This window comes from Mchenga conophoros, linkage group LG4, assembly GCF_057382185.1.
Source record: "Mchenga conophoros isolate Kocher_MC1m ecotype Shallow Benthic linkage group LG4, M_conophoros_male_GT1.1, whole genome shotgun sequence".
Taxonomy (NCBI): Eukaryota; Metazoa; Chordata; class Actinopteri; order Cichliformes; family Cichlidae; genus Mchenga; species Mchenga conophoros.
Genome location: NC_140529.1, coordinates 20989923 through 21002096, shown reverse-complemented (window position 1 = coordinate 21002096; position 12174 = coordinate 20989923). Strand labels below are relative to the sequence as shown.

The 12174-nt window shown below is 38.8% G+C and overlaps 1 protein-coding gene across 4 annotated transcripts; it reads left to right on the top strand.

Annotated features, from left to right (window-relative positions):
• The first annotated feature begins 1776 nt into the window (after positions 1-1776).
• Positions 1777-8477, top strand: gtf2f1 (general transcription factor IIF, polypeptide 1). 4 transcript variants are annotated; one of them, XM_085270932.1, is made up of 14 exons: positions 1777-1861; positions 2401-2454; positions 3433-3482; positions 3715-3787; positions 3996-4189; positions 4332-4502; positions 4635-4840; positions 4942-5092; positions 5205-5260; positions 5702-5833; positions 5946-6025; positions 6280-6421; positions 6580-6712; positions 6876-8477. In XM_085270932.1, the coding sequence occupies exons 2-14, from the start codon at positions 2443-2445 to the stop codon at positions 7078-7080; spliced, it is 1605 nt and encodes a 534-aa protein (XP_085127058.1). In that variant the 5' UTR covers positions 1777-1861; positions 2401-2442; the 3' UTR covers positions 7081-8477. The 4 variants fall into 4 exon arrangements, with proteins under 4 accessions (XP_085127058.1, XP_085127060.1, XP_085127057.1 ...); XM_085270934.1 differs by having other exon boundaries at positions 1778-1853; positions 5946-6019; XM_085270931.1 differs by having other exon boundaries at positions 1778-1853.
• Positions 8478-12174: the final 3697 nt, after the last annotated feature.

Below are 12174 nucleotides of genomic sequence, written 5' to 3'. Positions count from 1 at the left end.
CACACACATGAATACATGGTGGTTCCTCACTTGTTTCTACACATCCTAATCAATGTCCCCTCATCTTGGGTTCACAGTGTGTCTTCTTTCAAAACTTGGCAAAGTAAAGTAATGACACAGCACAATAACTTGTACTTCCATAAAATTGTTTGATCTTGGAATCTGCAGTTGTTGAGAAATGATCCATAAAGCTTCTGGAATGAGCTTCCCAAAGCCCTGACCTCAAGTCTACTAAAAATATGTGGACTACGCTTTAAAGCCGGGTCCATGCAAATGCAAAAGAGTGGTCAAATATTTGCTATAATAATTTTTTTGAGGGTTACCAAAAGCGTATGTTCAGATGTATTTTTCTTTAGGACTGCCAACAGAACATTTATCAACATCAAAGGCAAAATACAATTTCAATCAAAAAGAGCTTTTTTCATAAAAATCTAGATTTTTTTCTGCTTTCAGGTTCTATTTTGAATTGAATGAAAACAGAAAATTACATACCAAGTAGAAGTGACAAAGCAAAGTAATTCATCATCATACGAAACATCGTGTGTCAATGACATCTGCTCGTCAGTCCTGAATACTTGTAGCACACACTGTGAAATTTGAATTGCTTCCCAAAAAAGTTAATCCTGCCTTAAACATGCAAAGAGATAATGCAAATACAGTCACTGTGCACCATTTGTAGCAGACATGTTCAAGGATTGCAATTAAAATAGCCCATTATTTAATCACTGCTTATCTTATGCACTGTATCGTGCATACATATATATACACTGTGTATCTGTTTCCCTTTATCATAGCTTTTCGATCTAATCTTGGTCAAATCCATAGTCTTCTTCCTTGCTAACAAGTTTATTATATGACCTTATTATATGACCAGCGACAAGTCGAAGTTAAACAGTCAAATGTGTGATAAAGGATAAACAAGTGCCTATAAGTAATTATTATTAGTCAGTTCAGATTGTTCATCAAATTTTCTCTTTCTTATTAGTGTTTGTAGCATTTAATGTCATGTTTCCTTGGCAGTGCTGTTTTTGTGAGTCAATCAATGTGGATAATGGAAAGTAAAGGCAACAATCAATACTACTTTACTAGTTGACAAGATAAATTTTAAAAAATACACTTCTCTTTTTGTTTTGTTACTTCTGGGAGGGTTTTGATAAGTCATATAGGACAAATTTGTACACGTGTTCTAAGGCCCATGTCAAGGTATGTTCTTGTTATGGTCAGAGCCTGCAATTCAAGCACATGTGACACATTCTTGGGTTTCTTTTGTCTCTAATATTGTGTGTGTGTGTGTGTGTGTGTGTGTGTGTGTGTGTGTGTGTGTGTGTGTGTGTGTGTGTGTGTGTGTGTGTGTGTGTATATATATAATGTATATCTAATATAAATGAAACAGGGTTGAATTAAACTGCTCCACAGAGCAGGCTATCATTGTAATCACTCGCTAAATCCTCTGTTACACACTAAATGCTATTGACATACAGGTACTATGAGGGATATTTTATGTCTCTTTAATTGCTTCTCACACAGGCAAATTGCATTTATTCACAAAATGAATATTTAAAACTAATAAAACCCTAAAACACACATTTTACTAGTTTATTAGTGCAGATTGTGGATATCATCTTACACACGTGTTTGAAAATGTTGCGTTAAAGGTAGTGCCACTTTCTGGAAATATTTTCCTCGGTGGATGAGTAGTGGGGTGGTAGAAACTCTTAAACAAGATAAACTGGTGAATACAAGGGAACAAGCGGAACCCTTCAAAGGGACTGGTAGGAACCAATGTCTACAGTAAATGTTTCCTATTGACCATAGAGGCAAACGGAACAAGTGCAATTGGAGTGCACACAGCGGTAAGACGGTATATAATCATTTATGAGCCGATATTTCATATTTAGTCTTTTTAATTTCCAATATTTTTTGCATTGGTCGAAGATGGATAGGTCTCATGAGTTTACAGTGTTCCTGCTTGTTTTCACAGTTAGCTACAGACCGCAGCTACAGCTGCTTGCAAAATGTGGTGCTGCTAAAGCTAACGTACAAAGATATAAACATCAGTTACACCTCGTTTCGTATAACTTTAGCCTAATTTAACTTTAGTCAGTCTTTCTTGTAATATTACAAATGAGTCATGGAAGGGGGATAGGTTTCCTTTATTCTGCCGCGTTTGTTTTAATCCTAAAATTGTCATAACTTGCTGAAAACGCTTATAAAGCATTATTTGAATGTCTTCGTGCAGGGATATCGTACCTTCACAGACCTTTTCGGTTCTCTGTTTCTCAGCTGGATAATCTGAGTTAAAAATAAACACAAACTGACTGAATTATATATTATTATGTATTATCTTATTAGTATCATTACTCTGTTTTCGTAACGGTGTGTCCACCTCGCCTAAAGCAGCTGTTGATGTGGTGTCGTAAATCCAGAGACTGACAACCAACCATGACATCACTGGTAAGCTTTCATTTGACAACACAAAAGTATGTCTTTATTTTCTTTTGATAATTTGATCCACTCTTGTGCTATGTTTAATGCCGTGAATCTACAGTGTTGTGCAAAAGTCTTGAGCCATCCCTCATTTCTCCATGTTTTTTTTCCAAGTAGCCAGAATTAATTGTATTTTTAAGTGGTCTTTGGAAACAGTTCTCCAGGCTTTCTGACGGAGTTTTCTTTGGCTGCTTCGTAAACTCATTTTCAGTCCAGTCCTTGCACCTAATTATTTTCAGAGGAGTTGCTTTTCGTTTTTTGTTTTTTTGTTGGTCGGTTTGTTTGTCAACCACTTAACACTGACCTATTATTCAAGCATGAAAGAGGCAGGTAACACAAAAGATTATCCAGTGTTGTACCTCATTACAGTTCGGCTCATTTCAGTTTGGCTAATTCCAGTTTCCCTTTTTTTTTTTTCTCTCTCTTTTTTCTCTTTCTAAAAACTACATTGACAGCAGATGCAAAAAAAATATTCACTTTTTCCAGTGCTTTTCTCGCTTTTATTTGTCTCCATAGTCTTCCTTGAAAATGCTTTGATCCTTTGTGGTCTTCTTTACATTGTCCAATCAGGTTGGCAATGATTTTAAGTGTCTGATTAGGTTTGTTGTCAAAAAATGAGCTTTGGACGTTCTTCTGGAAGCCTGGGGAACTATTACAGAAGACATCTTGGAAGAAATGACAAGAAAGCTTGGATAAGAGAGTTCAGGCTGTGTTGAAGAATTAAGCAAATTATACTAAATATTGACTTTAAAGTTTGTTACAATTGTACAAACTCCATTTTTACCTTATATGTGGTTTGAGTAAGTTATTGCATTTCCATTTTACTTGTAAATATAAAGGAAGAGACTCAAGACTTTTGAGCTGTACTGGTCCGACATGGCTTTCATGGTGTGCACAGTATTCAAATGTGACAGGCTTCCAACAAGAACACTTTTTCTCTTACAGGGAAGCAGCAGCAGCACCTCAACCACAGAATACATCGTGCGTGTCCCCAAGTGAGTAACACATGTAAATATCCAAAGAGATTTGTGTGCACAGGACTTGCCTTATGTCACTGTTTTGCATGTGTTCATGTGTGTTTTGGTCATTCTAGGTGTCACTTGAAGACGTGCATGTGCATGACTATTAGAAGATGAGCTCAATTCATTTGCGTCACGCAAATGAATTGAGCTCAGTTATGTTGCACAATAACTCACTATATTCTTCTTTTTTTTTTTCTTTGCATAGAAACACTAGCAAGAAGTACAATATAATGGCTTTCAATGCAGGGGACAGAGTCAACTGTTCAACATGGACACAGGTGGGCTTCATACTTTAACTACACCTCACAGACAAAGCTTAGGTTTTCAGTATGACAGAGCTAGAGTTGATATGAGAAAGGAATATCAGCCAGTCTTATTCGCCTTAAACAAAAAAAAAAGAGCGAGAAAGATGTGATAAATTTAGGAATGAGTAGGCTGGGGTTTGTTTTTTTTTCACTTTTCCATTGCTCTTTCTCCTTTCCCCAGGCTCGTATGGAAAGAGATATGAGTGCTCGGAAGATATATGGGGAGGAAGAGACCCCTGAAGGCGCAGCAGGTAGTGAGTTTGGCAAAAAGCAGCGCGAGGAAGCTCGTCGGAAGAAGTTTGGTATCGTCACGCGTGAATTCAAAGTGGAGGACCAGCCCTGGATTCTCAAGGTTAATGGTAAAGCTGGCAAGAGGTGAGTAGAGAGACTCCCTCTGAGTTACTCTCCAAAAGTGTTGGTAATGCAAGATAAAATTATGTATTATAAGAGTTATTATTTAGAGAAATCTCGGTGACTTGATGTCTGTAAAGAATGTTTTTTTTTTGTTTTTTTTAAGGTTCAAAGGTATAAAGAAGGGTGGCGTTACAGAAAATGCATCCTACTACATCTTCACGCAGTGTCCCGATGGAGCTTTCGAGGCTTTTCCTGTTCACGGCTGGTACAACTTTACACCACAGGCCAAACACCGAACTCTGACTGCTGAGGAGGCTGAGGAGGAGTGGGGCAGGTGAAAGGGAAAGGACGGGGGTGGTTTGGGATTAAAAGTGATGAAGAAAAATGAGTACTTAAAAAATAAGTACTCAGTTGACCCTAGATGTTAATTGTTTGATTTTAAGACAGTCACCCTCTGTTTTTCTAGGCGGAACAAGGTGGTGAATCACTTTAGCATCATGCTTCAGAGACGTCTTCGAGAGCAGGAGCGGGGTGAGGAAGACGAAGACGAAGGAGAAAAATCTGGGAAGAAGAAAAAGAAGGGGGGCGGAAGAGGGGGTGACCTGCGCATTCATGACCTGGAGGACGAGCTGGAGATGAGCAGTGATGACAGTGACAGCAGTATGGGGGACGGTAAGGAGAAAGACACAACAAGAAGAAGAGACTATTGTAAAACGTCTCCGGCTTTCATCTTTTGATTTTCTTCCTTCAAACACTTTGGCTTTGTTGGACAGATGGAGAGAGCAAGCCAAAGGTAAAAAAAGATGCTGGGAAAGGAAAAGCAAAGAGAAAGAAGCAAAAGAGTAAAGACAACGAGGCTCTGGAAGACAGCGATGACGGAGACTACGAGGGCCTAGAAGTGGATTATATGTCAGATGAAAGCAGGTCAGATCCGTTACACGGTAGCACACAAAGACTCACACTGTATCAACAATGTTTGGTTTTTTTTTGTTGTTTGTTGTTTTATTTATTCATTTATTTTGTGTTTCAAATTTAGCTCAGAAGAAGAACCGGAAAAGGGAAAGCCTGTCAAAGCAGAGGAACACCCTAAAGGTCAGATCAATTTATTGTTAAAAATACTCAATAAAAGTGAAGCTATAAAACACAGTAAATGTAAATGGACGTGTACTTGGATGTTCACACAGTCTCACACACATTCATACAAACCCTAAAGGAACACAATCTGATGGATGCATCACAGGCGACTCACGGTTTCAACATGCTGATTGGTAGACGCACCATTCTATCTTTTGCGGCACAGGCACCCCCAAACATATGATTTTATGCATACAGTGTCAAAAAATTTATTTTAGGCATTGAAAAGTTAGGTGAGTGGAAGGTGACCTGAGTAGACACAATCTTGAAAATGACTTAGGTCTCATATAACTTAGCTCCGCATCTGGACGAACGTTATGGCCAGATACCTGCCAGAAGTGTCTAGTTTTTCACTAATCAATGTATTTAGATTGTTTCTGAATATTTATCCTTTTGTAGGGATTGATGAAGAATCTGAAAGTGAGGAAGAGAGTGAGGAGGAGAAACAGAATGATGAGGAAGCAAAAGAGGAGGAAGAGGAGGAGGAAGGGAAGAAAACCCCAGTTCAAATGGAGAAGAAGAAGAAAAAAGGTAAAAAAATTAAAAAAAAAAGTCACAACACGTACTGTTGAATGGAGTATTTTAAAATATGTGAGCAATGTGTGTGTATGAGTAGTCAGATTTATGTTCTTGTGCTTCACAGACAGCAGTGGAGAATCAGACAGCTCAGATGACAGTGACATCGAAGGAGAGACGGCCTCTGCTCTGTTCATGGCGGTTAGTGTGCGTAACTGAACAAATTCACATTTATTTCTTTTTAAGCCAAATTAGTTTGTAATATATTTTCCTATCATTATCATAATTAACATCAGTACCGTTGTTGCTTAATAAAACAATGGCTCGACCAGTGTGCGACCAGTTTTGTAATGCTGAAGCTTTGGAGTATTTCATATTAGTGCGGATTGTTATTCTATATTGGAATTTTTCATTCTTTGTTTGCATTCTCATCAATTATCGTCTTTTCCTTCCTATCTCAGAAGAAACGCACACCTCCTAAACGTGCTGGTGGCCGTGGCTCTGCAGGCAGCTCCAGGACTGGTAGCCGTCCTGGAACTCCATCCTTAGACTCTGCCTCCACCTCGAACACACTCCGTGCTGCCGCCAGCAAGCTGGAGCAAGGTGATTTCTCAGAAAGCCCACACAAATGCTCATACGTTCACAGTATAGTGTACATACGTAGATATATGCAGGACCTTCACAAGTAGCTTTCTACTCTCAAATCTTCTCTTTTTGTTATTCCATTCCAAACAAACTTGTCTTCTCTGTCTTGTCTCCAGGTAAGAGACAAGGTCCTAGCATCGACTCACCTGCTGCCAAAAAGCTTAAGATGGAACCCAGCACCCAGAGCCCTGTTCCCTCTGGGAAGAGCACACCTCAACCTCAATCAGGCAAATCCACCCCAAGCTCAAGGTAAGGTCCAGGTTTTTTTTTTTCTTCAATACAGTTTCATAGACACACAGTTATTTCTTCCTGCTTGTCTTACGATTCAGAAGGCTAACATAAATACACCAATAGATATATAATGTAAATATGAGTGTTAAACTGTATTCTTTACTTTTCATTCACCCCACAGTGATGTGCAGCTGACAGAGGAAGCAGTCCGCCGCTACCTGATCCGTAAACCAATGACCACTAAAGACTTGTTGAAGAAGTTCCAGACTAAGCGCACCGGCCTGAGCAGTGAGCAGACTGTCAACGTGCTGGCACAGATCCTTAAGCGCCTCAATCCAGAGCGCAAGAACATAAACGACAAAATGCACTTCTACCTCACTGAATAACCAAAGGAACAGAGGGATGTTGTGGTTGTAGAAGTGGTGAAGTGCTAAAACTGACCCTCTTTTGTTCAAAGGTTATAGTGTTTTCAATAAAACCCATGGAAGAATAGTCTGTACAGGTTGTTCTGTGATATGCCACAGCACAGGAAGCTAGACCCGCCTTCAGCAGAAGTCACCTTAAAGCGGACTTATTTTGTCAGTTTTCTTTTCTGTATTTTTATTCTTGAACTCTAAAACAGTAAAATTGCTTTGCAAGATTTCCAGTTCAAAATATATACATGTAGATTTTTTTATCTTCCACTTTGCTGTAGTGCAGTTTATCCTTTGTTTTAGCTGCCTACCACTTCCTTGTAAGCTAACTTTGTTTTGATTGGCTGCCCCTCCTAAAAAAAAAAAAAAAAAAAAAGTTGTTTTACAGGGTTCTCATTTACATCAAAAATCCCAGAGAAGAAAAAAATGTGTATATAACAGAAAATAAGGAATAGTACAATAGGTTCCCTTTAAGTAACAGACTTGTCCATGAAATTATGTTGAATGAAAAATTTTGTTTTGACCTGATAGTTAAAACCTGATAGTTCTGTTTTGTTTTTTTTGTTTTTTTTTTTAATTCCTTGCATAGAAATTTTTTTCTAATAAAACTATTCTTATGTAAGGATTTGAGTTTTTGTACCTCCTTCAATGTTAAAAAAAACCTTTTGTCCTTTAAGGACAAAACTGGGCAGTTTTATTTTTTTGTCAGTTTATCAAATCACTTGTTCCTGAAAGTACTTTAATATAAACAGATTTATTAAACACACTTCACATTAAACATCTAAATATGTATGTGTGTTGCTTAGAGTGAAAATAATTCAAAGAAAGCATTAAAAAGAAATGGCAGCAACTAACATTCACTTCTTACTTTGGGTGCTTGTTGTTCATGAAGTATAGTTGGGCACAGAACACGCATCGATTGTTTATTTTGTCCTCCCTCTGTAAAGACAAAGATTACCCTGAAATAGGGTGCATGCAAATATTTTTGAAAGCTCATTTGCATAACTATCAGGAAGCTAAGACTGTCTTTTGCAAAACCTTAGTTTGCTGCTTTGTTTACTGTCCTGGGATAACATTTATCACGTAAAAGGAAGCTACTATTTTGACACAACTGGTAGGCAGCAAGTAACTTTATTATTTTAATGATGAAAAAGTACAGCACTTAAAATGCCAATACTGTTAAAGGGATGTAAAAGTGATTTGTGTGCAGTGTTGTCTGAGGTTTCTCATCTTCCTCGTCTTTGTGAGTTTACATAGATTGTAGTGCGATTTGAAGCAAAAACACTTCTATTGTACACCAATTTCAAACCTTTTATTTCAAAAAGTCTTGAAAGAGTAGTTGTCAAACAATTAAATGAACATTTTTCAAACGAATTGTTTACTTTAAAATCTTTTAGTCAGGATTTAGAGTGTAGAATGGCACAGAAACTGCACCAGTTAAAGTCTTATGGCCTCTTGACTATTAACTGCTTGGCCTGCAAGACCTTATTGCAGCATTCAATATCACTGACCAAATATGTTACGGCAGAGATTAGAACACACTGTTGGTATCAAGAGTACTGTAGTGAATCACATGTATCACACATGTAGATTATAGTTTTTTCATGTGAACGAGGAGCCTCTTTTCACACACAAAAGCTATTCAGGGAGTTCAACAGGGTTCTGTGATGGGACCAGTACTTTTTTATATTATACATGCTTTCATTAGGTAATATTTTTAGAAAACATTGGGTACATTTTCTTTGCTATGGAGATGATACCCAGTTTTATCTATCTATGAACCTATGTGATCTGGCTCCATTTATCTTAATGACCTCATAGTAGCATTTCACTCCAATAGAGCACTTCACTCTCAGACTGCAGGCTTACTTGTGGGCCCTAGGACATTTGAAAATAGAATGGGAGGCAGAACCTTCAGCTATCAGACCTCTCTTCTGGGAGACCAGGGGCCCGTTCTTCGTACGTCGCTTACTACATCCAAGATCAAATGACACATCCAAGATCAAATCATCGCGCTAACTCTGAGCTTGCTATTCCGGTTCACCGAACACACCTGTTGTTGACGATTAGTATAGCTGGATGAAGTAATGTGAGATCACTGGGTGGCCCAACAGGGGCTACGCATCGATAGTAGAAACATTGATCGGCAACCCTTTGATTGGTCGGCGAAAATGTCGAAGGAGCGCGCTCGGTATTCTTCGGCAGCAGAGCAAGAACTCTTGAGTGAGGGATTTCAGGAGTTTCAGAGTCTAATTAAAACGCAAGGGAACACTGCAAAGGCTGCAAAAGCAAGGAGAGAGGGCTGGCAGAAAGTTGCTGACAAATTAAACTCGTAAGTAATTTAATAATAACAATAATAATGGAGTGGATCTATATAGCGCTCTTCAAGGCACCCAAAGCGTTTTACAATGCCACTATTCAGTCACTCTCACATTCACACACTGGTAGCTGTCACAGCTGCCCTGGGACAGACTGACAGAAGCCAGGCTGCCATATTGCGCCATCGGCCCCTCTGGCCAACACCAGTAGGTGGTAGGGTAGATTTATCATATCACACCATATTATCCAATATTATATTACATTATATTATATTACATTATGTTATATTATATCCCCTTTCACATTAGAGCCACAACAGGACCCACTAGAACATGGGAACAAGTAAAAGTGAAATATAAGAATATTCTACAGAATGGTAATATTGATCACTTATATTGCTTTTCGTCTCTTGGACAGAGACCCTGAAATAATCTGTTTGTTTGTTTATAACAGCAACCAAGAAAAGGGCAGCGCAAAAAAAGACAGGTGGTGGTCCTGCACCCCCTCGTCAACAAGTTGGTTAAGTGAATAATACCCTCACGGGAAAATCGATATCTCTCTATGAGCACACTGTCGCGCTGAGCTAAAGGATCCTGTCTGTCCCGCAATATACGCTGGATTCTGAGGACTCTCCTTATCAATCTTGCACCTTCCGCAATGGGTGGCTCGCGTATACGGACCGGACATGGCTGCGACAGGCTTCCCAAATCCACCTTCGCTTTTATAGCCGTGGTCTCCCATCTTGATTACACGAAGTAAATTGCAATTACTACTCTGAAATATGAATTACATCTGTAATAATCACATACATGTAATAGAATGTTAATAGTACATTTCCCTTTTTTAGGAAATGACCTGTATGTATCTGTGTGACATCAATAAAAGGATCAAGTGCTGCATTATCTTTAGTTACATTGATGTTATTTATTTATGGTACAACAGTGGTAAAATATCGCTGTTGCTTTCGTATACATGAAGCGGAAATACCTGAGTGGCCGCGATCTAATCCTGTTTACATAAAGTAAACCTGCTCCCGAGCAGGTTTACGCTTACGGCTCTGTTGCTATGACAGCAAGTCCCGGATGGGCTTCGAAGAACCGAACGATCCAGGATCACGCGAAATCGTCAACAGTCAAATCCGGCTAACTTACTTAGCGAGGTACGAAGAACAGGCCCCAGCTCCCAGTTTGGAAGTTTAGAAACTTTCATTTCTGACAAAACATATAGGTATGTCTAGATTAGGTGACCCCCTGAATCCTCCTTTAGTTGTGTTGTAATAGGTCTAGGCTGCTGGGAGGCTTCCCTCGATCTATTGAGTGCTTCTTCTTCAAGCTGCTCTTTTCACTTGTCTGTCTTTATACATCACTTCTGTATTTAGTCATTAGCAATTCTTAAACTCTGCCCATCACTCCTGTAGTTTACCTTTTGTCCTCTTTCTCTTCGCTCTCTTCTTTTTTTCTCTCACCCCCACCCAGTGACAGTAGATGGCTGCACCTCCCTGAGCCTGGTTGTGCTTGAATTTGTCCCTAAGTCACCAAGTGCTTGCTCATAGAGGGTTGTGTGATTGTTAGGGTTTCATTCTAATACTGTATCTTGCAAAATTAAGTGCCTTGAGGTGACTGTTGTTGTGAATTGGCACAATATAAATACAATTTAATTGAAATATATTTGCATTGCACCAGCTCAAACCAGGATAGACTCTACAATATCAGAGCAAGAACCCCCAAAATCACAAAGCACCCTATGAACCGGCACTTGGCAACAGTCGAGAGAAGGAACTCCCTTTCATTAGGTTTATATGTGAGACAGAATCACACTCAGAGAAGAACAAACATCTGCCTTGGCCAGCTGGGAAAGAGAAGAAAGACCATGAACAACAAAAGACAAAATAAAACCTGAAGGATGGTATAGATAAAAGATACAACATGCAACAGAGCATTCAAAAAAAAAAATCACATGGGTATGGAAGAAGTGGTCAGGGCATCCCGGGAAGCTCCTCCACAGCCTGCGTCTAGAGCCCCTGTTTGAAAAATATAAACATGATAATTAGCACATCACAGACATCGTCTTTAAAGACGCATTTTACCTTTTAATCCCAGGCCCAGAAGTTCTGTAACCACCATGTCTTTGAATGAGACCTAATCCCCATTCCTCTCTGCAATATACTATTATATTGACTCCCCGACTGTGGTGTCATCAGTGTGTTGAAACCCAACTCATATGCAGTCATTACAATAAAATAAATAATTTAGTACAGTCTTCTTTACCTGTGTTAAAAGACTAAAGAAGTACATAAGGAGTATTTGTCTAAACTAGGGTTGCCCAGGAAGTCATGTTTAAGTACTTTATGTCTTGATCCCTTTCATTTAGGATCAACGAATAGAGTGCGGTTCCTTCTGCAATGAATTTGCCTTATCAGAGAAGATGTGCTGCTGCCATCTAGTGGCAGCAGCACAAAAAAGTTGATCAGAATCAGAATACTTTATTGATCCCTAGGGGAAATTATAAACAATATAAACATTAAAGTGCATTTTTAGGCAAACCATTGAGCAGAAGGACACACTGTTTTCAATTAGAACATTAGATGTTAGTGTAGTGATGTCAGTACTTAAAGAATTGGAGTAAAGTGCTGTTGTTTCACAGCACTTCACTCCAAGTGTTGTCCAGCTGCGTATTTGTGTAATTTGTTCCTAATTATATTCATTAATAAACCATTTTTTGAGTTCTCACACAGTGTTCAGTTAAAAG

Coding starts and splice junctions, on each gene's coding strand:
- gtf2f1 (XM_085270932.1), top strand. Junction 5,261..5,701: donor AGCAGAGGAACACCCTAAAG/GTCAGATCAATT, acceptor ATCCTTTTGTAG/GGATTGATGAAGAATCTGAA. Junction 6,713..6,875: donor AAATCCACCCCAAGCTCAAG/GTAAGGTCCAGG, acceptor TTCACCCCACAG/TGATGTGCAGCTGACAGAGG.